At 40.6% G+C, this 27,144-nt stretch overlaps 1 protein-coding gene across 4 annotated transcripts in view; it reads left to right on the top strand.

Annotated features, from left to right (window-relative positions):
• The first annotated feature begins 1,584 nt into the window (after positions 1–1,584).
• Positions 1,585–27,144, top strand: part of FAM169A (family with sequence similarity 169 member A) — a 38,860-nt gene continuing 13,300 nt past the window's right edge. For 2 of the 4 annotated variants that reach the window (XM_030969516.1, XM_030969515.1), the window contains exons 1-7: positions 1,795–1,928; positions 18,939–19,076; positions 20,535–20,634; positions 21,726–21,811; positions 23,141–23,312; positions 25,149–25,328; positions 26,767–26,898. In XM_030969516.1, coding sequence (XP_030825376.1) covers positions 1,797–1,928; positions 18,939–19,076; positions 20,535–20,634; positions 21,726–21,811; positions 23,141–23,312; positions 25,149–25,328; positions 26,767–26,898 — 940 coding nt within the window. In that variant the 5' untranslated portion in view covers positions 1,795–1,796. Of the gene's footprint in view, positions 1,605–1,794; positions 2,032–18,938; positions 19,077–20,534; positions 20,635–21,725; positions 21,812–23,140; positions 23,313–25,148; positions 25,329–26,766; positions 26,899–27,144 lie in introns of those variants that run through there. The other 2 variants (XM_030969517.1, XM_030969518.1) reach the window with 2 other exon arrangements.

Below are 27,144 nucleotides of genomic sequence, written 5' to 3'. Positions count from 1 at the left end.
GGGGTTATAGGCCTTCTTTGGGCATTCACCTGCTCCACGATGAGTGATCCACCACAGGGTTCAAGTGGATCTCATTTTCCACCATGGGCTGCAGGGGCACAGCCCCTTTATGTCTTCACCACATGTGGCAGGGGAACATCTGCTCTGGTGCCTGTGGCACCTCCTCCACCTCCTTCTTCACAGTCCTCAGTGTCTGCAGAGCTGTTTCTCACAGAATCACAGAATATGCTGAGTTGGAAGGGGCCTACAAGGACCATGGAGTCCAACTCCTGGCTCTGCACAGGACCATACCCAAGAGTCACACCATGCGCCTGAGAGCATTGTCCAAACCCTCCTCGAGCTCTATCAGATTTGTGCTATGACACTACCCTGGGGACCCTCTTCCAGTCACCAACAAACCCTGGGTGAAGAATCTGTTTTTAATATCCAACCTAAACCTCCCCTGGCACAACTTCAGGCCATTCCCTTGGGTCCTGCCACTCTTCACTACAGAGAAGAAAACAGTGCCTGCCCCTCCTCTTCCCCTCATGAAGTAACCACAATGAGGTCTCACTTCAGTCTCTTCTCCAGGCTGAACAGACCAAGTGATGTCAGGAGTTACTTATAAGCCTTCCCCTAAAGGCCCTTCACCATCTTAGTTGCTCTCTTTTGGATGCTGTCTAATAGCTTTAGTCTTCTTCTCTAACATGTTTTCACTCCTCTCTTGAGCTGGAGGTGTGAAGGTTGTTTTCTCCCTTCTCAAATATATGATCCCAGAGGTGCTACCATAATCCCTGATGGGCAGGTCCAACTTGGAGTCATCTGGCATGTGCTCTGTCAGACACAGGGAAGTTCCTGGCAGCCTCTCAGAGAGCTCACTCCTGCAGCCTCCCCATGACCAAAACCTTGTTACACCAACCCAATACATTTGGACATGCATATAATCATTATTAATACACTGAATACTTGCTCCTCTGGTCCCTGGTGTTACAGAGCTGTCTTTGGCAAATAACACTGACAACACCATGACGGCTGCCTCTGGGCAGTGACCCCAGTTTGTGCCCCGCCTCCTTTGTTCCATGGATGTTATCACAGATGTGCACCTACTACTTCTCATTCTCAGGACAAAGCATTGTAGCTGTAAAACGAGGGTACATTTTACAGCCAGAGTCAAGGGCAAGTGCTGTCCTCTCACCAACTCCTTCATTTGATTTTGGTGTTCTTCAGCTTCCTGGCATACAGGTCTTCTTGAGGATGGGTACTCAGGTGCTGTGGCCAGTGGTGGTCAGTGCTGGGGAACAGGGACTAATGTTTCTGTTTGGAAAATAGGCTTCTGAGTAACTGAGTAGTAACTGAGTAACTGAGCTCAATCAGCACCCCAATTTGGTAACAGGAGGAGGGGTGAGGGCTCGGGCTGGTCCATGGTGAGTTGTTGGAAATGCGGAAGCAATCCTTACTGCCCGAGTCCATGAGGACACCTTTCTTGCAAACGGGATATTTCACCCCTAGCTTTGTGGTGAGCTACCCAGCACCAGGAGACCATGCGTGGCCTTTCTCCTTTCTCCCTGCAAGTACCACAGATCTCTGAGACAGCTTTCCCTCTGTATGCCAGGGCCCCAGGACAGGTACCACCAGCCCAGCGGTGCTGAGCGATGGCGTGGGTACCTCGTCTGCCCGTGAGGCCGGCCATGGCACAGGGAGCGGGGCTGCGGGCCATGGCACAGGGAGCGGGGCTGCGGGCCGTGGCACAGGGAGCGGGGCCGGGGCACCACACCCCGCCGCGGCCGGGGGGGCGATGCGGGGTCCTCGCAGCCGTCATGGCGGGCGGCGCGGGGCGAGCGGCGGCGGCTCCAGGCGTATCAGCGGGAGTGCGTCAGCGGCGAGGGGCGGAGAGGCCGCCGGGGGAGATGATATCAGGCGCCGGGCAGCAGGACCGGGCGAAGCCGGAGGTGAGTGGGGGTGTGCTGTGAATGCTGTTAGGGAGCTCGGCCGCCTCCGCCTCCTTCTCCGTTTATCCCCGCGCCGCCGCGGCAGGCTGCCCGGCCGGCTGAGGTGAGGCGCGGCGGGATGTCGCGGTGACCTGCCGAGGCGTCCCGCATCTCCGCAGCCTAGCCGGGCCCGGCGGGGCAGGACGCGGGGAGCGCTCGGCGGCGGCCCGGGGGCGCTCGGCGGGAGGCGATGGGCGGGTTGGGCTGGCCGCTGCCCGCGGCCCCTCGTCCGCCGCGGGCTCCAGGTGTCCGTCCGCATCCCCGCCCGCGCCGCAGCCGCCGCCCCCCGGGCGCGCTCTCCCGCCCCGGGGCAGTGCCCGACCCCGCCGCTGCCATCGCGGGCGGGCAGGGCCGTGCCGCGCCGGGCCCATGGGCGGTGGGCGGACGCGGCTCGGCGGGGCGGTGGGACCGGCCCGGCTCCCCCGCGGCGGGGGCCGGCCGAGCTCGATCCCCCGAGCTTCCCCCGGCCTTGGCGGAGCTTGCGGCACGCCGAGTTCGGTCTGAGTTCTGGCCCAGGCCACTCCGTGTTGGCCAGGACCAGCCATCTTTTGTGGGGTCTTCTATTGTAGCGTTGAATTTTACGTGTTACAGCCGCACGTGTAAGAGCCATTTATACATCTCTACACCTCTACGCATGTATGAAAACAGTAATTGCAATGCTACAGTTGCTGTCTCCCACAAAGATGGCTGTGTGTACGTGTGCAAATACATGTGGACACCCGCAGTTGCACATGCACACACACTCTTCTGTTTTCCTACATATGATGTGTAAGTCTTCTGCAATTTTATTTTGAGGTAGGGTTGGTTCATTCCTCTTAAAACATAGGGAAGCATCTTGCCTAAGATATCCATTGACGTAGCACTGCTATCCTGCTTATCAGTGTTAAATGCAGCCTGAGAAAGTGGATTGCACTGAGAGCTAGAGCAAAAGGTTTTACTAGCATTAATGGAAAACAAAATATATTAATTCACCAATTTAATATATGTATTAATGCTCTATTTAGAGGAAACGATTAAAGAATTATCTTTAAGCTCTTCTGAGCTGTGGAGTTTTCAGTTATTAATAATCAGAAATTTAGAAACAACCTTTGGTGTGGAGACACTGTTCAGCTGATACTTGCTTTTTTGTGTACATGCACACAGGAGGAGGGAACTGTTTTCTTGTTCTGCATAATTGCATTTACTCATTTTATACATTGGGCTGTACCATTGGTCATAGCCTAGTACAGAGCCCACCAGTTTGTATGGGGAATAAGTATTGTGTCAGAGTGATCATTATAATAAAATTAGTGCTGCCTCACTGGAGGACCTATAAAAGATTGCTGCCGATTAGACTGACTGTGGTTTTCCTCCTCCATCAAACTCTATGGGAACCGAGTGCATCTTCTCTCCATTTCCTCAACCACATTGGTACCTTTTCTTGTTTAATTGACCTCCTCTAGGTACTGAAGAACTTCTTGCTTTTTCTCTTGGTGGCCAGTGAAAAAAACATTCATCACCTTTTTCATAGTGGAAAAATGTTAGGGCAAAGAGTGGTTTATAAAACTAATGTTCGAATTCAAGTGTTATTAATGTCAGCGAGCATCAAAATTTCAACACTGTTTTTTTAGAGCCGCTAATATAGGCAGGTTTTAAGTCCTTTCCTTGTTTCTCCTTCTCCAGTCTGATGTTTGTTATCATTTTCTTTAAGCGGAATCAAATCTTATACAGTGTCTTTCTTTCCTGTTGTGCAAGATGAGTAATTAAGATGGGATTCTACTGTACGTTTACAATATCTCTTTAGCAATGCATGATCCAGAACTCTTTTTGGAGTGTTACATAACTAGACTCTTTACAAACTGAATTGGAAAATACTCTTAATTTATTCAGTATGCACATCAAGGTAGATAATATTTCTTTGATTTAATAATCAAAAAGGCGGAGGTTTATGTGTTTGTGCAGGTTTTTTCCTTTTTTAATGTCTGTTAATGTTGTAAAGATAATACCATTCAAAATTATCTTAAAGCTCTTCTTATCCGCAATTCATATAAGCACAATTTGTTTTAAATAGTTGTACTTGCATATCTAGTCCAGTGCAGGGTCTTTGCCAGTGGAAGACAGAGGAACTTCATTTCTGTACTAAGGCTAGCAAAATCACTAAAGGACAAACATGAGATTTGATGGTGCTGGAGAAATTTATCAGACTAGAGGAGCTCTTCTATTGCTTTACGTTCTTAGATATGGTAAGATTTGATATCACTCTCTATTTTCTATCAAGCAATGAATATCAAGTACTGATGATCATTTAAAGTGGTTGCCAATTATGTTTCTAAACTGCAAGTACAAATGTGGCATTAGAGCTGAAGTGATATCTGCTAAGGTTTATTTTAAATATTAAATATTTTTAAATATTAAATACTTAAATATTTTTCCATGCAAAATCCCAGCTTCTTGTTTCCTCGCAGATAAATACTTTACTCCTGACTCTCAAGGCTGTAACTTATCCATCACATTGTATCAACTATACATTCCAGAAAGCCACTGTCATCCTTTTGTCTGTGGATGTTTGGGGCAGCAGTGGTAGAGGTGTGCCCTTCCCTTTGGAACTGCTTTTGTCAGTGAATGTCTCTCGGGTAATCGTTTTGTAACCTGTTGAAAAACAAAAAAAAATTTCTCACAATAGAAACGGGTTTAAAAAAATAATTCAATCAGAATTCAACCCTCCTCTCAAACTTATGCTTCCAAGTGGTGCAGCGTGGATTAAACAAGTCTGAGTGGAAAAGCCTGCTCTAATGTATTTCCTCTACTACATTGTTTTAAACATAACCAAAATGGCATATGCAGTGTCTTTGTAGCTATTCTCTCATACTCTTGCAGTTTTGTCTGCTATTGCTGATTTTTTTTTTCCTGAACAATGGGATGTGACAGCATATATTTATTTAATCATTATAAATTTAGTTGGTGTTCTCTAGTGACTCTGAGATTCCAGATAAGCTTTTAAATAGCTTGCTAAAATATGTAAAAATTCCTGTCCCAAAAGAGTCATGAGCTTTCAAATCTTTACTAAAATCCCAATAAAATTAGTGAGAACTATCAGGACTAACATATCTGTTTCTTTGCCTTCAAAGTGAACTGGAAAACCTACTATTGTTTTGAATGATGAGTCTATAAGTTCCAAATGATTCCTCGAATTGAAAACCTAGGAAAATCCATTGCTCTGAATTGTATACTGAACTGTATGTTGTACAGTTATTCAAAGTAATAGTTTTGATTTTTGTTTTGTTTTCAAATCTGAGCTGTCTCTTAGTTTGGTTTTTTTTTTGGTGCACATTAACATTTTGTGTCAGAATACTGTAGGACAGGGCATCTCTGTATTCACAGGGCTGGCATCTCTTGCCACTGCTTATGATTAGAAATTTTTTATGCACCAGGATGAATTGAATTCACTGTTATCCTTTCTTCTAAGCTTCATCAAAACATGTAAAATAAAGGTGGTTAATTAGGTTTCTTTAATTCTGTGGATTACTGAAGGGAAAGAATAATCAGTAAAGGTGTGGTCTCTGCCTAATCAGTAGCCCCTGAGGCAGTGCTAGAAGAGTACACCCAGTTCAGAAGTTCTGGTGCGGCAATGGCTGTGAGCCTGCAGCTGCACCAGCCTTTCCCCAGCGCAGAGAATTGCTGAACTCAAATGGTATGAAATGCTGTCTTCACCCTAACTGCCTTCATGCTCCTAAAACACCAGGTGTAAAAATGTGAAGTGTGCTTCAGTTAGCAAGTGCTTTGCTGGAAGACCAGTCTTTTGTCTAGCTCTTTTGCAGCCAGCATATTCTGCAAATAGAAATGTTTCCTAGGTTGAATAATACTTCTCACAGCTGTTGTAGAGTTAGGCACCAATAACCATAACTGAGGAATTTGAATAATTTGTGAGTTGATAATGATAAAATAGTGGGGGATTTTAACAGTATCAATGTAAATGTTACTACAGTGCAGCACAGACAACTTTATAGGGTATTAAAATGTTGGAATGATTTATTTCTTTTGATACCTCAACACTGGGAGTTTATGTTGCTAACATTTAGTCTGAAGCTGCAGAAAGGAGTTTTTTGAAGGAACAGGGGATAATAAGCTGATTCCTGGCAACTCCTTCTTAAGCTCAGCACTGATTTAAGGTAGTATAATGTGTCAGGAGACCGAATACTTTTTTCTACTAATACTAGTACTTTTTGTTATTGGGGTTTTTTTGCTTGTTGGGTTGGGAGTTTTGTTTGCTTTTTAACACAGTACTGTAAGGTGGTATGTTCAGAAGTATGAGTAGCTTACTTACGTTATCCAAACCCACCATTAACAATCAAGCAATGTCTGCATTTCCAGAGAAGACAAGTAACTGAAGCTTTTAAAGCACTTTGTTCATTAGTTTGTTTTTTCAAAAATTCAAGTACATCTGTAACAGGATAGCCTAGGTACTAGAAGATGTATCTTAAAAGTTCCAATCTTGCAAGCATGTATTATAGTGAGAAGCAGGGGAAGTGCAGTGTGCTGACAGAAGTTTGTGAGTTCTTGGAATGTCAGGATGATTGCTGATGGAGATGAGGACAGATGACACCAGGGAGGAGGTTGTGTGTAATTCCTTTCTGCTATTAGAGACATTCTTGCTAAAGTTTGCCGGCATAGATCTTGAGTCCTGTAGTAACATGTTTAGTGATACCTTGTGGATTCACATTAATGGATGGGTTTTTATAACATGGCTGTCATGGGTTGAACAAAACCAGCAGTGGCTATACCCAGACAGTTGTGGGAAACAAAAATTAACCATCCACCAGTATAAGACTACTGAAATAAAAGGCAAACACAGAGCTGCTCAGGAATCAATCTGCTAAGGATTTTGTCAAATATTTGTTTGGATGACAAGGAAGTATGAACACTGGGGAGAAGAGGTTCATTTTGGGGAAGAGAGACATAAGTCAGTTGATTCTGTCAGTCAGAACAGATTCTTGATTCTGATTCTGGGCAATGAAATATTCTTTTTGATGTTTTATTCTTCCTCTGTTATGGAAGCAGGATTTCTACACAAACAAATACCAGACCTTCCTAACCCTTTTTTTTCCTACTAGCTGGAGCAGCTTACAAGATGTCTGACTCTTTCCTAGCTTTTTAATTCTATTGATACAAGGCTTGTATATTATTTTGTTACTTGCTTGCTTTTCGGAGGATAGGGTTTACTTCTAATTTTCTAGTTTTAGTCCATGTGTCCCTTTTTTCCATTCTTATGAAGATGGGATGAGGAAGATAAACACGGTTGCTGCTGACTACAACTGACAGAGCTAGACAGAGACAGTCAGTTTTTGTGGCCTTTTTTAAAGCTGAGGAAGTAAAGGTGCTGTTTTGTGTGGACATATGGGGCCACTTACAGCTATTACTGTTTTTGTGAGAATTGTCTCTGTCACCTGGGATGATAACTTGTAATATCTCATTCCTAACATGACTGGGCTCAGACTGGGATTCAGTAATGACTCCCTGTCTGGTCTGTGGCCCAAGCATGTTGTCTAAAAGCCTTTGTTTTTAGGCAAAAATGTTTTTGATGTGTGTGATAATCTTGGCATATGATTTTCACCTTAACATTCCTTTGAGAAAGGCAAGGTAAAATTCTTTCTAATTATCTGCATCTCTAGTTATTTTGGAGTGATCCCACACTGTTTTGGTAAGTCCACAAACTACTTTGTGAGTATGCCTGTGAAGTTCATCATCTTGTTGTAATTCATCATTTGTTGTGCAAAGAAACTGAAAAACTTGCTATGGTTGGACACTGAGCACAAGTAGCAGGTAAAATTCTGAATTTGCTCATATTAAACAGTAGTTTTTTAGGCATCTGTCATCTTCTGAAGATACTTGTAGTATCTTCAAGATACTAGAGTTGGATCAAGAATTTGGAGATAGCTGCCTATTCACTGTCTGGGAAAAATAGGAATTTTTAATCTATGATGAGGTTTAAATACTCACTGCTCCAAATGAGTTATATTTACTGTCTTACTGCTTTCAGAATTCTGATCCTCAGGCAGTTGTAAATGGCCCATAGGGGCATACAATGAGAGTCTGGAACATCTCTGGTTTTCAAGGAGGTTCTATGGTTGGCTGACAAGGATCTCTTGTTGCAGCCTTGTTTATTTGCAATCCTGTGTCCAGGAACATCTCATGGTAATTCCTATTCCCCTTTCTGCATTTTCATTTGAATCCTCCACAAAACCAAGGCCGTTGCTGCTTCCTTAGTTGTGTGCTGTTTTCTTAGCTGTAGGTCACCTGCTGCAAATGACATTAAAAAGCAGGCAAAACCACCTACAGATAATTTAAACTGTAATTTAAAGATCTTTTAAATTTAATTTAAAAGAAAAAAGAGATTGCATACTACTTAACTGTTGAATTTTCCTACAGCTTGTCTGCTGAAAGCCAGACTTCATGTGCCATAGCTGTAGTTCAGACAACTGTTTTAGTAACTCCGTGGGTATGGAGACTGTGATTGCAAAGATTAATCACCTCCTCCTCATTGTTAGTAGCCATAGACACCATCACTTGAATTTCCATGTGGAATATCCTCGAAACAGCCAGAGAGAGTTGCTGTTCTTTGGCTGATGAGAAGTAACTCATTAGACTTTGCTAACATGTATCTATGATTGCTAATCTAATCTGTGCAGCTTTGACGTCTGCCCCAGTTGTGGGGATAGGGGATAGGACAGTGCAGCCAAGCATTTTAAAAATAGATGCAAATGTGGACATAGGGTGACTGCAACAGTCTCACTGTGGTGTTAGATTAGTGATGTTAGGCTTGATAGTCCACCAGCTGTCTACCCAGATTCGGTGGGTTTTGTTGTCCATTTCTTTTTTTTTTTCCTAAGTGTGTTAAAAAAAGAGCTTTCTTTATTGTCCTTATCTCTGAAATCACTAGATGTATTTATGAGATGGCTCTTGCAAACCAGTGGGATAATGTTAGAGGAGGATATGAAGGTTTGAAAATGGAAGGAGTTGCCAAGAAGTGTGGGTTCCAAGTGGGAGTAAGAGATAATCTTTTGATATCAAGCAGCAAATTAAGCTTCAGAATGTTGCCTTGTTAGGTGCCTGGAGAAGTAGGAGGTAAACCTATGGAAATTATAGCAGATGAGCAGCAGTAAGAGTAGTGTGGCTGTGTATGTTCCAGGTGGCCCATCAGCCACCTGTGGAGAGAGGCTGTGGGGGCTCTAAGTGATGAGTGCTATAAGAAGGTCATTAAGGTCTTTAGGGGCAGATGGTGTAAGGCATAAACTGCAGAAGCAGAATTGGAGGGTACTGAGGATGGAGCTGGAGAACTGCACATCAACAGCTTCAAACTGCTAAGGCATGGAAGGGAGAAAGAGTAGTGACCAGAGAGGAAAGGTGGGTCATTGGGGATATCTGTGTGGAGTTTGGTGTGATTTTCTTTCCTAGCTCCTAAACAGGTTTGTCATGTAGTGAAGAGGAGGTAGAGGAAAGTGGGAAATTAGAAAGTAGAGTGAGTGCTGAGCAGTGGAAAGATCAGATATATGTCAGAGAGTGGCAGATTAATGAAGTAATAATCACACCTGGCTGTATCTTTCTGTCTTGTTAATTATACATATTAATTATTTTCAAACACAACTAGAATGGTTTTCATTTTATGTATGGATATAGTCGCCTTGAATTGGAGAAGTTGAAAAGGAAGGCATGAAAGATTTCTTTAAGAAAAACTAGTTTTCCAAATTTATTAATTGAGTTTATTTTGATCAGTCTCAAACACAGAATTTTAATTTAGCATATGACTGGCACATTTTCATTGTAGGAAACACTTGTACACATTAGTTTCCAAAACTCCCTACTGAAGGAAGTGTTCTTCAATAAACCAGACAATCTCATTAAAATGTGAGACTGTAGAAGAATGTAAATAACAGGTCAGTAGTTGGTATACTTAAGTAGTTTGTATACTTAGTTAATATATTATCTAATTTAAATCACTTGAGTAAAATGCCAGTGGTGTTACACAGGTGGCTAATTTGGCATATGACTAAGAACACAGAATCACACAGAATCACAGAATTTCTAGGTTGGAAGAGACCTTTAAGATCATCGAGTCCAACCCATCTTCTAACACCTCAACTAGATCATGGAACCAAGTGCCAGATCCAGTCTTTTTTTAAACACATCGAGGGATGGTGACTCCACCACCTCTCTGGGTAGATGATTCCAGTATTTGATCACTCTTTCTGTGAAAAACTTCCTCCTTAATTCTAGCCTGTATCTCCCTTGGTGCAGTTTGAGACTGTGTCCTCTTGTTTGTCTGTTGTTGCCCGGAGAAAGAGACCGACGCCCAGCTCACCACAGCCACCCTTCAGGAAGTTGCAGAGAGTGATAAGGTCACCTCTGAGTCTCCTTTTCTCCAGACTAAACACCCCCAGCTCCCTCAGTTGTTCTTCATACGGCTTGTGCTCCAAGCCCCTCACCAGCCTCATTGCTTTTCTCTGGACACGCTCAAGCATCTCAACGTCCCTCCTAAACTGAGGGGCCCAGAATTGGACACAATACTCAAGGTGTGGCCTCACCAGTGCCGAGTACAGGGGAAGAATGACCTCCCTGCTCCTGCTGGTCACACCATTCCTGATACAGGCCAGGATGCCATTGGCCTTCTTGGCCACCTGGGCACACTGCTGGCTCATGTTCAGCCAGCTGTCAACCAGCACCCCCAGGTCCCTTTCCACCTGAGCACTGTCCAGCCACACCGTCCCCAGCCTGTAACGTTGCAGGGGGTTATTGTGGCCAAAGTGCAGGACTCGGCACTTGGACTTATTGAACTTCATCCCATTAGATTCTGCCCATCCATCCACCCGTCCCAAGTCCCTCTGCAAAGCCCTCTGTCCTCCTAACAGATTGACACATGCTCCCAGCTTAGTGTCATCTGCAAATTTGCTAATGAAAGACTCTAAACCCTCATCCATGTCATCAATAAAAATATTAAGCAGAACTGGCCCCAGCACAGACCCCTGAGGGACACCACTGGTGCCTGGCCGCCAGCTGGATGCAGCACCATTCACCACCACTCTCTGGGCCCGGCCATGCAGCCAGTTCCTAACCCAGCAAAGAGTGCTCCTGTCCAAGCCACGGGCTGCCAGCTTGTCTAGGAGTGTGCTGTGGGAGACAGAGTCAAAGGCCTTGCTGAAATCCAAATAAACAACATCTACAGCCTTCCCTGCATCCACTAGGCGGGTTACCTGGTCATAAAAAGTGACCAAGTTGGTTAAACATGACCTACCTCTCCTAAATCCATGCTGACTGGGTCTGATACCCTGGCCATCCTGTAAATTCTTTGTGATGGCACTTAATATAAACTGTTCCATTATTTTGCCAGGTACTGAGGTCAGGCTGACTGGTCTATAATTACCAGGATCTTCCTTTGCACCCTTTTTGTGAATGGGTATCACATTGGCCAGCTTCCAGTCATCCAGAACCTCACCAGTCAACCAGGACTGTTGGTAGATGATGGAGAGTGGCTTTGCAAGCTCATTTGCCAGCTCTCTCATTACTCTGGGGTGGATCCCGTCTGGTCCCATAGATTTATGAACATCCAAGCATTTCAGTAGTTCTTTGACTGCCTGCTCTTGGATAATGGGGGGACCATTCTGCTCCCTGACACCATCAACCAGCCCAGGTGGGCAGGTGTCTTGAGGACACGTCATCTTCTCACTAAAAACTGAGGCAAAGTAGGCATTAAGCACTTCTGCCTTCTCCTCGTCTCCAGATACTAAGTTCCCTCCCTTGTCTGATAAAGAACAAAGGCTGGTCTTACCCTTCCTTCTAGCATTAATGTATTTGTAAAAACATTTTTTATTATCCTTTACAGAAGTCACCATTCTAAATTCAAACTGAGCTTTGGCCTCCCTAATTTTTTTTCTGCATGCTCTAGCAGCCTTCTTGAATACTTCCTTAGAGACCTGACCCTCCTTCCAATGCTGATACATCCTCTTTTTATTCCTAAGTTCCTCCAAAACCTCCTTGCCCAGCCAGGCTGGACGTTTACCCCGTTGGCTGATCTTTCGGCACACAGGGACAGTCTGTTCCTGTGCCCTCAAGATCTCTGTTTTGAGGCATGCCCATCTTTCCTGAACTCCTTTGTTTTTAAGAGCTGCTTCCCAAGGGACTCTCTGAATAAGTCTCCTAAACAGGCCAAAGTCTGCCCTCTGGAAGTCTAATGCAAGGGTCTTACTGGTGCTCCTCCTGACGTCACCAAATATTGAGAACTCTATTATTTCATGATCACTCTGCCCCAAGCGACCTCCAACCACCACATCTCCCACCAGCCCATCTCTATTTGCAAACAGCAGATCTAACATAGTCCCTTCCCTGGTAGGTTCACCCACCAGCTGCAACAAAAAGTTCTCCTCCATACATTCTAGGAATTTCCTGGATTGACTCTTTACTGCTGTATTAAGTTCCCAGCAGATGTCTGGTAGGTTGAAGTCACCCACAACCTTACCTGCCTAAGGTGGGTTTGAGAGAGAAGTTGCATGTCTTGTGATACTACCCTGTCACTTTTAATTAAAGAAACCAGATGCAAGATTTTTTGTTACTTTGCTTTTTGTTGGTTTTGTGGTTTTTTTGTTTGATTGTTTTTTTTTAATGTGCAGGACTCTTCCTCTTTCTGTCCTTGTTCATGTTTCATCTGATAAGAAAGTGCTCAAATCCAGCATTTAGAACTTCTGACCATAATTCTTGCTGGGAAATTGAATCCTGTATGCAGATTTCATAATTCTGTGCTATACGTGTAAGTTACATTGTGTGGCTAATTGATGAATGGAAAGGATTTGCTGTTTTTGTTTGTTTCTTTGCGTTCAAATCAACAGCTTTGATTTGTGTGTCTGATAGAAAACCAGAGTTGCATAAGCTGCTTCAAGGAGATTATGGGTAATGTGGCTGGCATATTAATCCAGAGGTCCTGGTTGATGTTGACAGCAATTTCTAGACACTGCCGTGTGTTTCCTTAAGGACTTTCAATATGTGATTTTGCTGGGTATGAATAGATACTGTTTGGGGTTTATGTTACTATAAACCAAACAAAAAACCAAAAAAATCTTACTTTGTCTTTAAAGAAAAAAAAATAAAGAAACCAGTGTAAATCTATCTGAGCTGTCAAGAACTTTATTAGCTTATATTCTCAAAAAATGTGAACAAAAGCTATACTGCAGGGAAATATGCCTTAGTGCTAATATGTTGATCATGGTTTGAAGATTTGTTGTCCAACCCCCAAAAAAGCTACCTCTAAATAAGTAGTTATTTGAGTGAGAAAGACTTGAGTTGTCTATTCAGTGTGGCAGATCAGTGTATTATTGTTGCTCCTTCAAGCTGGTGCAGTTTTCAAGAAATCCTAATAAAAATTCTGTTGTTTAAAATTTTAACACCTCTTCCCTAAAATGTGTTCCTTTTCCTACAGCCAATGTACATAACATTACAGATTAAAATTAATAGAGTTTTAAGAGATGGGAATGTTTATAAAACTCAAAAGCTTTGTTACAATAGTGGTCTACATAGGTAATTATGAGACAGGTTTTCTCTATGTATTTCAATTATGTTGACTCATGATAAACCAACTATGTACTCTCTTAAACATATTTAAATGACTAATTATCTTAGCAGAGGTTTAAAATTTACTTATTTTTATAATAGAAAATTATGAACTTTTAAACATAAGTATTTCAGAGACTCTATTTATAGAAATAAAAAAATACTTTAAAAACAACTTAACTCAGTTTAAAATATTTGTTGTTGAATAAAGAAGAAAAAAAAATGAAAATGTTGTGTGTATATAACAGCTGGTAGTAAAACAAAGAGACATTCATGTAATTTGTCTGTTAATGCAATAACTGATAAGACAGCTTAACAATTCTAGTAGCAGATGTGATGGTTTTGTTTTGTAGTTGAAGCCAGAAGACTGAAAAGACTACTTTTAAAAAATTTTAAATTTTCTTACAACCATTATGTAGTTTCACAGCTTTCACCAGACCAGCAACTGGATGCTGCAAGGTAGGAAACAAACAAAGCAAAATGGAAATGATGCTCCTGCTGCTCTGATCAAGGTCTTTGCTGCTTTGGTGCATCATCAGTCTGGCCCTGGAGCCTTGCCTGGGACTTCTGCAGTCCTGTCTTGGCTTTCTCTGGAACTGGTGTATGTGTGGACAAATATATCTGTTTAGTTTGGTTTTTATGTCTCTGCCCATGATGTGACCCCAGGTGTAGCTCACAGCTAGTCTGGGAAGTTGTGGTAGGATCATAGATTGTATTTTTAAAGCAGAGCTTGGTTTAAGGTGTGTGATTCATAGGAAATGCATGTCACTCGTTGAGGGGTTTGGTCATCCAATGCTTCTGCACTCACTGAAATCAATCAAAGCGTGGGTCAGACGTTACTGCAGGTTACTTTTTGTGTGAGTGAGCTGGTGCTTCATCACAGGACTGGACTTGTATTTGTATCCTGCAGGCTGGGTCCAAGTTGGTTTTCCTAGTTTAGGAGGAAATTTTGCAGGTCATGGCTTGAGCACCCTGGCATCTGTTCTCTAAACTGCAAATCACTATTTTAAAAAACCCCAAACAACTACTTAAATTGGAATTATTTATTATTAAAAACAAATTTAAACCTGAAGATTGTTCAGCTGTGTGATTATTTGTCCCAGTTATTATCTTATCTTGAAAAGGTCTTGGATTATTTTTTTATAATTTCTTTTTTATTATTATTATTTTATTTTTTTTAAGGAGAATGAGTTGTTCAGGTAAGCTGTGCAGTGTAAGTAACTTTATTTCTGGTACTTGTCAATTTTTGATACAATGTTCAAATATCTCATGATCTCGGTAAAGTATTTCTCACGCTGGTCCTTCTCAGGTAATGATTGTTTGTGTTTTGTAGAGGAGTTCAGGCAGATCACATAACATGTCTGTGTTCACATTAAGTCTGTGCTACAGCTGGAAATTTCTCTAAATCCTTATCTGTTAGCCTAACCAGTTAGACTCCACTTCCCCTGAGATAAAGGCACACAGACCCAGTTTTGAGCTGTATTTAAGCCCTCTGACATAGTGTAAGAAATAACATAGCTTTTGGGTTATTATCCTTCTGCAATTTTGTGTCACTCTTTATTGAGGAACTGCAAGTGGATGAATAGATCTCTTGATTCCTGCTCAAATCCACATGTAAGCTGGAAGCTGTGTGTACTGTGCACCTCTCATGCACTCTGAGATGAAATAGGAGTTGTAGATATAATTTATAATTAATTTCCAATGTTGCTCACTTATTCCACGGCTTTTCTTAACCTTAGTGCTAATAGTAATAAAGATTTTGTGAATAAAGTGCCTGTGTTGCACAGGAATGTGTTCACTCATCCTGTTAAAGGTGTTTTTTGTTGGCATTCCATTAATTGATCTGTCACCCTCTGGTGCTGCAGCTGTTCCTAAAAAAGGATGTGCCATTCCTCGTGTAATAGCTTGCATAATGCTGACAAGGGAGAAAGTCATACAATTCCACATTAAAGCAAATATTATTCATGTGAGTTTATGACACAAAGCTATTAATATTATTTTGTGAAATGATACATTTTTGAGGAGTGTAAGATTTATTTTCTTTCACTAGAAAAATGAAATTCTTGTCTCATTTAAAAAAATAAAATTAATTTTCCTCCTTCCCCTCCAAACACACTCTCCTAATATGCTTTTATGGACAAATGTACATAAAATCATATTATGTACTCATGATGAGTTTGGTTGCCCAGGGCTACACTGCATGTGCTCAGTCAGCCTGACTGTGTGCTAACCAATTGGAATGGCACCCCATGAGCAGAGCGTGGTCGTGCAATGTATGACAAAGATCTGACCTGACAGTTTTACAGTTGTGCAGTGCATAGAGGTCTAGAGCAACAAAAAGGGACATGAGGAACTGCATGGTAGAGACCTGTGCTGTTCCTGCTGCCTCTGCAATAAAAATGTGTTAATGCTGTAGTCAAAAAAACCTGAAAAGTGGTTTTCTCCAGTCCTTTTTCTCTTTCCTGTTTTACTTGAGACTGGCTAGATATGGAGCCATCTGTATTTTTACTTTGTTCAACATACATACTGTCAAACCAACTGTGTTTTAATGAGGGACTAATATTAATTCATTACTGTTGGAAGACATTTCATTTATCTTTGGTAGGTTATTTTGCATTTCAAATTTGAGATGCTTGCATTTTGTATTGTGATCTGCTTCCTTATGCTCTGCTGTAGACTAGCATGGAACATTCTTCTTTCATCATTTGTTTAATGCTTTTATTATAACTTGATAACTTTGTGAACAGTTACTGATTTCTTCAGGGATGTAGTGAACTTAAATGTGAACTATTTCCAACCTCTTCAGCGCAGAGACAAAATACATCACACAAGTGTATGAGAGTTTGTGACTTTACATATCTAATCTGCTGCATGGTAAAAAAGATTAATGTTTATTTAGAAGGGGTGCTGAGTAGGTTTTCCTTAGTTCAGTCTTGAAAATTTCTCTGTATTGCTTTCTTTTGCATAACATGTTCTCTGTAAATGCTGCAAAGGAAAAGTCAAAAGTGACTACTGGGAGTTGAGAGCAAACAAAATCTAAGTATGCCATGAAAAATTAGATAGCCCAAATAGCAAACAGAAAAGAGATCTGTGAGTGATTTTGAGGGTAGTTTAATGAATGCAGTAGTTAGCCTTTTTTGCTTTTAAGCAAAGATATGGTTGCTGCTTTTATTTTCGTAGTGATGTAGTGGTTGGAACTCAGATAATCTATTGAATTTCTTATTGCATGTTTTCTGCTTTCTTCCTTCATTTTTTTATTAAAAAAAAATCTCAGGAATTATTACCTAGAGGCTTAAAGTTATGGCTTCTGGTTTGTTTTTCTCTTTGCCATGGAATAATGGAAACTCAGCTCAATTTCTTTGTTAATAGCAGAGTTATCTAAGCACATAGGTATTTGTTTAGTAATAGAGGGGGGTTACCCTTTCTGCCAGCATACAGAAAATTAAATTTGTGTTTTTCACATACCTGTATTCGTTCACAGCTGAATTTACCTTGCTTGTTGCAGTTAACATGGTGGCAAAGCCTCATCCTCTTGTAAAAGTAGTGTCATGTGACCTTACACTCCTCCTTGTTTTGTCTTGCAACATGCTTATCACCACAGTCTGTGCAGTATTGCTGGTCTGTTTGAGAACTGTCATATCTGCAGGCAAGCTATATCTGCTAGAGATAAGAAGGCTGGTGGTGGGTGAATTTCACCCCTGACAGCAGCCCCTCCGTCTGCTGTGCATTGCTGCTGCACTCAAAAGCATGCACACCTCACCTTTGGCTCTGCAAATCAGTTTGCTTGCAAACAGGAGGAGCCAAAGGAGTTGATTGTTAGCAATGACAAGGGCAGCCCTGAAACGTGGGAAGAAACAGGTGGAGAATTATAAGATTCAGCAAAGTATCTGATAGGGTCAGTGGGCAATAGTAGAAGGAATGTGAGAGACTGGAGAGGAAGGCAGGAGAAAATGCAAATAACAGTTGAGGGGAAGGAATTACCTGAATTGGAAAGGAAATGACTCTGAGGAATGCACGTCTATATCTGAACAATAGCATTCATGGAAAACATTAGTGTTTTCATCAGCAACAGTGTTAAGAGCAACAGTTGGAGATGCCAATGAAGTCATGTCCAAGTTCCATTTTAACACGGGAGAAAAAGAATCTCTTCTGTAGAAGGAGCAGCCTCTTCTCTCCAATCAACTTAGTAGTAGCATATTCTTGCTGTTTAAAAGCCTTCAAAATGTAGACTTTTAATTTCTACTGATTGAGTCAGAATAAGATGTTTTTTCACCCTTGATTTACCTGTGTCAGTAGAATAATGAATTGTGGATAAAATAGGGGGACTGAAGGTAAAGAGGAAAAAAAAATCATTGCACACTAAAATTTAAAATGAAATTGAAAAATAAGCCTCCATAGTGAAGACTAGGAATCATAAAGCTTGTATGAAAACTTTTGTGTTCAGAAACTTGTGTGATGGGCTCATGGGAGCTGAGAAAGACAGAGTAAGAACCTGTGTTCCTCCAGAACACTGGAGTAGGTTCTCATGAACTTGTTTTTGTGTTTTTTCATGCTTCTGAGAGTATGAGTCATATCTTTAAAACAGCTGTGGGGTATCTTTCTGTGTATAGTTTTATAGACCTGGAAGAACCTTACCTGAAGACCACACAGTGGATTCCAGGAGCTCTTGCTCATTTTAATTTCACACTGTTTTGACAAGGAAAATTTGAATCTAAGAGCTTTTAAGTAGTTATTGCCACTATGGTTTGGCTTCAGTGTTATAGTCTTATCTCGTCACCTCCTTAAAGTGTCTCTCTTTAGTCTGTTGTGGGCTCTTGTTTTTAATGAGCTTGTGTAAGTTTCTGTTCACAGCTGAAATGCTTTTGGAAACAACCATCTGTTAAGAACACAAACTGGCCGGTTGATGAGAAAAATCCTAAGCAATGTTTTGGTTTCTTCATGGATTTAAATGCAACATCTCAAATTAACTCCATCTTGTTATCATCTGGTGGTTTACTTTTTTTTACCACCTAGTTATAACGTGACCGGTGACATCATAAACATCATCTGGGAGGGAGATAGAACCAAGTCTGCCACCTCAAAGCAGCATGTACTTGTGCAGCAAACATGGGGCTTGTATGTTGGAAATCTGCCACAACTGAGGTCTAGGGGGATCTATAGGCTAATCGCATTCTTTTCTGCTTATGAGCACAGATTTGATTTTTTTACAGACTGGGTGTTATTGGTCACCATCCTAATTAATTGTAAATGCTGGAGCATTTCTCTTTTCTGTCATGGATGTAGAGTCAACAGCAGAGTGTGGGTGTTCAACAGGAGAGTGTGGTTGTTCAACAGTCTTATTTTCATCTACGTTGTATGTCTCAAAGTACCCACATTAATAGTCTTGCTTTATTTCTCAAGAGCATGTCATTCCCTGTGGATATATTGAACAATTACAGTCATGAGGACTTGGAGAACTCAGCAGAGGACTACCTCTTTGACCTTCGGTGGGGGAATCCAAATGCTCCTGAGTTCTTTTCTCTGCCAGACCACCGCAAGGTAAAAACCAGCAAATACTGTAGTACTGGTGTTCTTAATATCCTTATAGATCTAAGATTTAATATATCCAGTCCTATTGAATTTCAGAACGATTTTACCAAAGCTATCATATTTTCCAAATTCAAATTTTTTTCACTGTGTAACTGGGTTTAAATCTGAGTTTCGGTTACTATGTGCTGCTTCTAGGTAGTGGATCTGTATATAATGAGCAATTTAAAAAAACCTAAAAAACCCCAACCTGACTATAACCTTGAATTTTCAACTGATGGATCAAACCTCATACACTCTCAAAAACCTGTCATCACTAAGGGGTTCATGATTTACTTAAGCTAACTGGCTCTTTTTTTATCTCAGTCCTTCAGTGTTCTTTATGTTTGGGTTCAAGTTTTGATTAGTAACTTCACTCATTTCGAAAGTGGTTCTTTCTTCCTTATCTGAAATAGTCTGTGCTGTTACTGATCTCTAGTAGAGAATAGATGTGCCACTTTTGTGTTTTAAACACTTCTCCCTTGTGATGAGTTGGTCAGTGTTGGTTCTGTCCAGACAAATGCTGGTATTAGAAATAGTACCAATAAAACCAGCAGTGTGTATAGTTTTAATGAAAAGTAAGTGAGCTGAGAGAATTTTCTGTGGGATCTAAAGGTCAGTGCCACAGATTCCTTGGCAGAATCAGAGTCTTGACTACTTTCCTACATTTATGCAAGTGCTGTATGCCTAAATGGTTGCTTGTATTAATGTCCTCATTTGTGACAATGGCACGTCATAATCTTCTTAAATTTGTTAAGCAAGTCTGTCTACCACACCATTCATGTCTGTCAAGTTTTGTATACATTATTTTAATAATAGAAGCATGTGAATTTAAATATCAAAATGCATTTCCACAAAGTTACTTGATTCCTTAAAAGAAGATTTTTTGACCCTTCCCATATTTCTTTCTGAGGGGGAATTTCAAGTAGGCAACTTCAGAATTTCTAACATGTGTGTAACTTCTGGAAACAAAACCCTTTTGAATTTGCCTTCCCACTGTAGCACATTAGAACTTGTTAACAAACACAGTTTTGCTGTGCCAGCTTGTTTCAGTGCCTGACTGACTGCCTCATTCTTCTGTTGGCTTTGACAACTTGCGCAGTTGGGACTGTTGAAGGGAACATAATGCTGGCCCCTTGCACACCTTACTTCAGTTGTGCACACAAATGCAAACTGTCAGCAGCAAAGAGCTGTACAAATTACTGTAGCTAACTCTGCCACAGCTTGAGAGTCAGAGCTCTTTAGATGCAGTTTGTCTTTAGGGAGATGTGGAAATGTGTCTAAAGAAAGGACTGAAAGAAAGGCTTGTCTTTTACAGCTAGCTGTTAAGGACTTGATTTTTAATATCCTTCTTTTTTACCTTTATGAACTATAGTTTACTACTGTTGTTTTGGCAAAAGTCTACTGAATTATTGTACATTCTTCTTGCAGGTTCCTATTACCTTGACATCTGTGGGCTTTGTTCCTCTTTGTGGTGAAGAGCAGACAAACAAAGTCCTTGCACTGTTTGCACCATGGGACTCACTCACAGGTTTCATTTTAAGTTTTTTATCTCTGTGTTGCCTCTTTTTTTTTTTTGGTGGAAAATGCATGTACCCAGGCCCGTTCTCATTTCATGCTACTGTAACCCATAACTTTTCCATGGTACATTTGTTGTTCCCCATCTTTTTGTTCACATACTATTATTTTTTGTTGTATATTTATACACACAAGTGCTAGAACTTGGCACACTAATCAGATCAGAACTGGACCCATTGAATTAAAATGATAAGTAACAAAATAATTTGGTGCTTGTCTGGACCATAGTACAACAGGTATCTCTTGATCTTTTTATGTATGCTTCACCTCTCCAAAAGGTATTAATTGAACATTCTTAGAATCCATCAATTTGAACATGAATTTAAATGCTCTTTATTAATAGTGATTGATCAGAGACGTGTAAATTTGTCTTTAGCTTGAAGTCCTAGCATAGCTCTGGCTGAGATGATGGTCTTTGTGGTTTTCTCCTCCCATTCTTCCTCCCTTCTTCCTCCCCTTCCAACTCTCCACATTTCCTTCTTCAATTTAATGCCATGTATATGATTGCCTAGTATGCCACAAATGCCTATATATCATACTCTTCCTAACTGCTGCTCAAATGGCTATCAGACTTTTACATTCATCTAACTCCCTAAAACTTGCACAGTTTCAATATTAATATCTATTAGCCACCCAGTAGTAAAATGCATGTATGAGTGAGACTTACCTTGACAGGCAGTTTTTAGTGGAAGTAGATGTTAGAGCACAGTGTTGAAGGGTAGTGCTTATGTCTGAAAAATAGTTCCTGTATACCGTATCACAAAAAAAACCCCAAACCCAAACAAACAGGCAACCCCCCGCTAGTGTTTATTAGTCTCAGTTACCAAGAAAGGTTTTGGACTAGGGAGCATTTATATGGGTGGAACGTACAGTGCCCCACTGGTTGTGCTAGGGTAGTAGGAGCTACATTAATATAGTGCCATCTAGAAAATGCCTGATGTGATTACTATAATGTTATTCCTGGGTATTTAGCAACTTTAATGAATATGTTTCTTTTGGAATGGTAAGAATCACTAACTTTGTATTTCCCTTGTTTCTTTCAAGCTGTAGCCCTGTATCTTGCTGACCAATGGTGGTCAATTGATGACATTGTGAGAACATCTGTCCCTGCTAGACAGGGGCTTCATCAGGTAAAGCACTCCAACATTCACCTAGCAATTAATCCTATACTCCAAGATAATGGCAAATAGATAGTGTGCAAGATATTACATATTTTAATTTAATTTGGAAATGAGAGGGCTGTTGCAAGGGAATAGAGGAATAGGTACAAGGGTGAAAGGAACCTCAATGTGAAGATAGAGTCTTAAGCAAGAATGACCTTTGTAGAGCAGCTTCATATGTAGACTGCTTAGATGTTAGCTGTGTTACCATCTATTTTCTTTGTTCTTTAGAATATTGTGATCTGCTTGTGTTGAAACATCTTGGTAGAATAGTGCATTGTACCATAGCAGTACCTATTGATCTTATCAGGAGACTAGTAAACCAAAAATACTGCCAGGAATGTATTGACAGAAGCAAGTTGGAGCTGGAGGCTTGCAGTGGCAATACATGAAGTCTGGAAAAGTAAGTTGCCTGGTGTCTACTTTATTGCCCATCATTGACCTCTGTTACCATTATTTAACTCTGTGTAGCATGGAGTTTTCTAAAACTGGAAATCTGTGTTTTTCCAGGAGTGTAATTTTTATCTACTCATGGAATCTGGGCATTTGTCTTTGATTTTTGTGATTTTTAAAATTTTCTTTTGAGAGTTTGGCATGTAGCCTGGATTTCTACATAATTCTTAATGGTAGGAAAATCAGGAAAGCCGAGTCTTTTACAAGGGAGCTAGCTGAGACTAAGCATTGGAATAGATCATGGTTCCTCCTTCCTTCACAATAAGTAGAATAGTGGTGAACTCATATTTCATATACAAAAGGAACCCTGTAGGATAGATAAAAGGATATTTAATTCCTTATTTCATGCCACAGAAACTGTTGTAACAAGTTTTTTCACTGCTTCATGTCCTGTTGCCTGCCACTCTATCAGGAGTGATTGAGTGTGCAAAAGTCCTGCCACAATGAGGCTCATCATTTCTCCTTTGTAAGACTTCAGTTACCTGCTAGCCCGGGAGTTCTGAGGCTGATGTACTGCTGTTGTGTTTGGTAAATGTTTAAGTACAAGTATAGGTTTGAGTTAGATCATAATATTCTTACTCCACTGCTCTTCTCACAGATTTTTCACATTGGATTGGGAGTGACATTGAAGACATGAAATGTCCTCTGTGGCTGTGATTTGTATTTAACCTATTGCAACTTCTGAGCATCTTCTTGCCTTACAACAAACCTCAGAGAGTCACCCTGCTCTAGCACTTACAGCTTTCCCTTGAAATCTGTCTGCAGCTGTGTTAAATAAGGTCTCTCATGTATGGGTATTAACTAATCTGACCAATCTTCTGAAATGTTTTTTCTGTGTTCCCTCAGGTGAAGTCTGTTGGAGAGAGAGTTGTTCTTTATGTTCTAAATCGAATTATCTATCGAACACAAGAAATGGAAAGAAATGAGATCCCATTTCTCTGTCATGGTAGCAGCCATTATGCTAAGATCATGTGGAAAAAAGGAGAGGCTATTGGGTTCTATTCTGTTAAACCTACAGGTAGAACATTTGAGGATTGTGGGATTTGGGAAGTAAAGGGGAGGAGATAGTTTGTTTGAAGAATATTGTATTAGTAGGCTTTATAAGCCTTGCAGGCCTAGTTGAATTGGTGTTTTTCTGCAGTCATAAGAGATCAGGCTGTTAAAATCTCTAGCTGAAATAATTACATGCTTTAGCAATATAAGCTCTTCATTAATTACAAATTCTATTTAAAACTAAGAAACTTGATATACTCGACAGCATTTTTTTCTTCTCTAGCACGATTACTTAGACTGGACTTGAGTTAGCAAAATGGAAGGCTTGAGTTAGCAAAAATGGAAGGCTTTTCTTTCAAAAAATTTTCAGAATTTCACCCATGTTTGAGTGTGTGTTGTGCTCTCCAAATGAGCAGCCTGTGTGGAAAAGACCACTCTGTAAGCAGATGTTTTGAGGAGTGGTGGAGCTCTTCAAGCATCCCAAAGGGTACCCAAGTAATGTAGTCTCTCTGCTCAAGTTTCCCTTGCTTAAAAAATGAAAATAATAATAGAATCATAGAATGATTTTGGTGGGAATGCACCATTAAAGACCATCTAGTTTCAACCCTCCTTGCCATGGGCAGAGACACCTTCCACTAGACCAGGACTCCATCCAGCCTGGCATGAACATGGGGTGCGGCATTCACAACTTCAGTTTGAACATCCCCTTTCAGGGATGGGGCATTCACGCCTTCTTTGAGCAACCTGTCCCAGAGCCTCACTACCCTCACAGTAAAACATTTCTTCCTAATACCCAGTCTAAATCTACCCTCCTGTGGCTTAAGGCCACTGCTCGTTATCCTATCACTCACTATATGACCTTTCATAAAGCTGCTCTCCTGCTCTGCTGTAGGCTCCTTTCAGGTGCTGAAAGGCCACAATTAGGTCACCCCAGAGTCTTCTCTTCTCCAGGCTGAACAACCCCAGTTTTCCTCATGTTTCCTCAACCAGCCCTCTGATTGTTTTCATGGCCCAAAAATAAGTATGTTCATGGGTCCTAAAAAATACAAGGTTGCAAAGACTAACTAAAGGGTTGTAGAGACAACTTTGTTTCTCATTGGCCTTGTTAGAGAAGAGGGCAGCTCTTTGCCATTGTTCACAGATTCATTGAAAACTGATTGGCTATTAATGGACTGTTTTAATGCCATTATAATGCCATCCTTTTCTCACTGCTGAGTTCATAGCTACCCTTTGAATCCTCTGATACTGAAGTACCTATGTGTTGTCACCATCTGTTCCATGTTTGTTTAATTTAGGATAATATATTGTTTAAGGGAGAATTTCAGTGTAAAATGTCCTAACATTATTTTGTATCTTCATTTGAAAAATTGGATCACTGTTTTAGTCTTTAAGCAAGAACTTAATTACTTTTCACATTTGTCATGAGAAGTCATGTAATCAGCATAAAAGTGTAATTAAATAAATTTGTTTTCTCCTATTCCCTCCTCCATCTTTCAGCTCCATTTTTACTAGTTTTCATATAGAACTGTATAGTGAGATTTCAAAGTGAGCCTTTCCTCTCTGTCTTGTCTATTCTTTTCTGGTGCTTTGCTGTTACATTATTCTATTGATGTATCTTGGAAACCTTATGAAGCTTGCTCAAAAAAGTTAATAAATGACTAATAGAAATTATTTATTTTTAATAAAGCTATAAATTATTTTTATAACTTTACTTACTTTTACTTACTATTCTATAGTTTGGATTTTTTATAACTTATAAAAGTCTTAATTTAAATATGCTTAATTCCATGCTGCAGCATGTCAGTCAGCATACAGTTATGTGATCCATACTGATGGATATTTTTCCCTCTGACTATTTCAGGAAGTGTTTGTAGCTCTCTTCCTCATCAGAAGTATAAGTTGCCAGTGCTAGACACAATGTTTGTTAGAAAGAAACATCGTGGGAAAGACTCTGGGTTAATCATGTTGGAAGACTTTGTGGATTCCTTTACTGAAGAGTCTCTTGGCCTACGATATCCACTGTCATCTTTCATGTATACAGGCAAGCTGTCTAATTTTTTCTTCTGATCTTTTTTGTGATTTCTTTTCATGTCCAAATGAGTATTGTCATTCAACCTCCAGATTTGTGGCCTTATCCTCAGGCTCTGCATTAAATTTTCTGCACTTTGGTGGAGGCTAAAAATCCTGATTTGTGTAAGATGAAGTAGTTCCTGATTCAATTTTTTATCCTCTATGTAAAAGTAGATTATTTGAACTCTGTTGGCTTGCTGCTGCTGTGAAGTTTACCACTGTCCTGTTTCCCCCACCAAGCCTGTAGCATGGGCAGAGGTGTTTCTCTATGGGATCTAAAGTCTATCTGCCTTGTATCACCTTTTTCTTGCTCACACCTAAACCTCACGAGGTTGTTTAATTCATGCTTTCTCTGAACTTCTGATGAAGAGGACATATTAGGCTCTGCTTTCACTTGCGTATCAGAAGGGGCAGTTCTAAAACACAAGGAAAACACATACGGTTCTTCTGTTAGCAACCTAAGAGAACTATATCATGCAGGAAATTACATGGATTCTGGAAACTATGTTCTTGGGACTGTGTTCAGACAAGAAGCACATTTCTTTTGCCCTGTTTCTCAAGGCATGCTTCTTCTTAAGCCATTTACCAGTATTTCTTCTATGAACATTTTTGTCTGACCTTCTTAACCAGTAGAAACTTTCTGCTTTTTGAAGCACTACTGTCACTGGATCTGATAAGACCTAATTGTTAGGCTTCAATGAGGAAAATTACTTGCGCAGAATTTAATGACTAATTAATTTTTGTAGTCAAGAAATTACACAGTGGGGATCTTCTGCTCTGAAATTGTGTATCAGTATTGAACCCGGTGAAAAATAGTAGCTTTTTCTAGCAAAGACCAAAGAATTGTGTCAGAGCATGCATGCCCCTTCACCTGTATGTTTGATACAGGTATAGAGAGAAAAAAAGTGGAAGGACATCAGCGCAGAAAATGTTCTGGAAGTGAACAGTGATTAACCATTCGATGGTAACATATTAACACTCCCAGAGAGTGCTTGTCACAGATGCCTAGAGAGTGTGAGGGGACAAAAAGCACTTGATTACGTCCTCTGCTTAAGAACCCTTCTGTCCTGAGTTTGGTTTTGTAGTTGGTAGGAACAGTAACTAGTGAGGTTGCAAAAATCTCAAGTGGGTACTAGGAAGAGAAGAAAATCCCATTCATCTTTGTTTGCAGTTTAAGATAATAATGGAAATTATTTAAACTTACATTCACAAAGGGTTAATTAGGAAAGATGTGTAGGGTAAAGCAAAGTTTATTTCAGACTTGACTATTTTGTTAAACAGTTCTTTCTGTTGTTTTTTGTGTATGATGGTAGATTGCAAAATAGTTTTATTTCAGATAAACTTTAAATCTGAGGTATAGCTGAGTATATGGTATCTATAACATAGTGTTTTTTCCTGTGTTTGCTCAGCTTGTAAGCAGTACCTTGAGAAGTACCCTGGGGATAAAAACCTTTTGTGGCAAGTGGAGGGAGGAGGAGATTGGTTCCAGAGAAAGTCTATTATGTCTATAGTGCATGAAAATGAAAATCTCAAAATTGCAGGTATGGATGCTTTGTTTTGTTGTTTTCTAACACTTTGTAAAAGTTGAACAAATACTATACAAGAGTGACTTCTGTGAACATTGTGTAGAAACTAGAAGAAAGATTTCTATTTGTCCAGAGACCTTTGAGATCGTATTTGGAATGGTGTCATATTTTAACCCCACCTGGCAGCTAAGTACCATGCAGCTGCTTGTTCACCCTCTCGTCCCCCAGCAGAATGGCAAGGAGAGTCTGGAAAAAAAAGGT

The sequence above is a fragment of the Camarhynchus parvulus genome, chromosome Z (assembly GCF_901933205.1).
Source record: "Camarhynchus parvulus chromosome Z, STF_HiC, whole genome shotgun sequence".
Lineage (NCBI taxonomy): Eukaryota > Metazoa > Chordata > Aves > Passeriformes > Thraupidae > Camarhynchus > Camarhynchus parvulus.
Note: the sequence above shows the minus strand (reverse complement) of the source record. Positions and strands in the feature narration are given on the sequence as shown.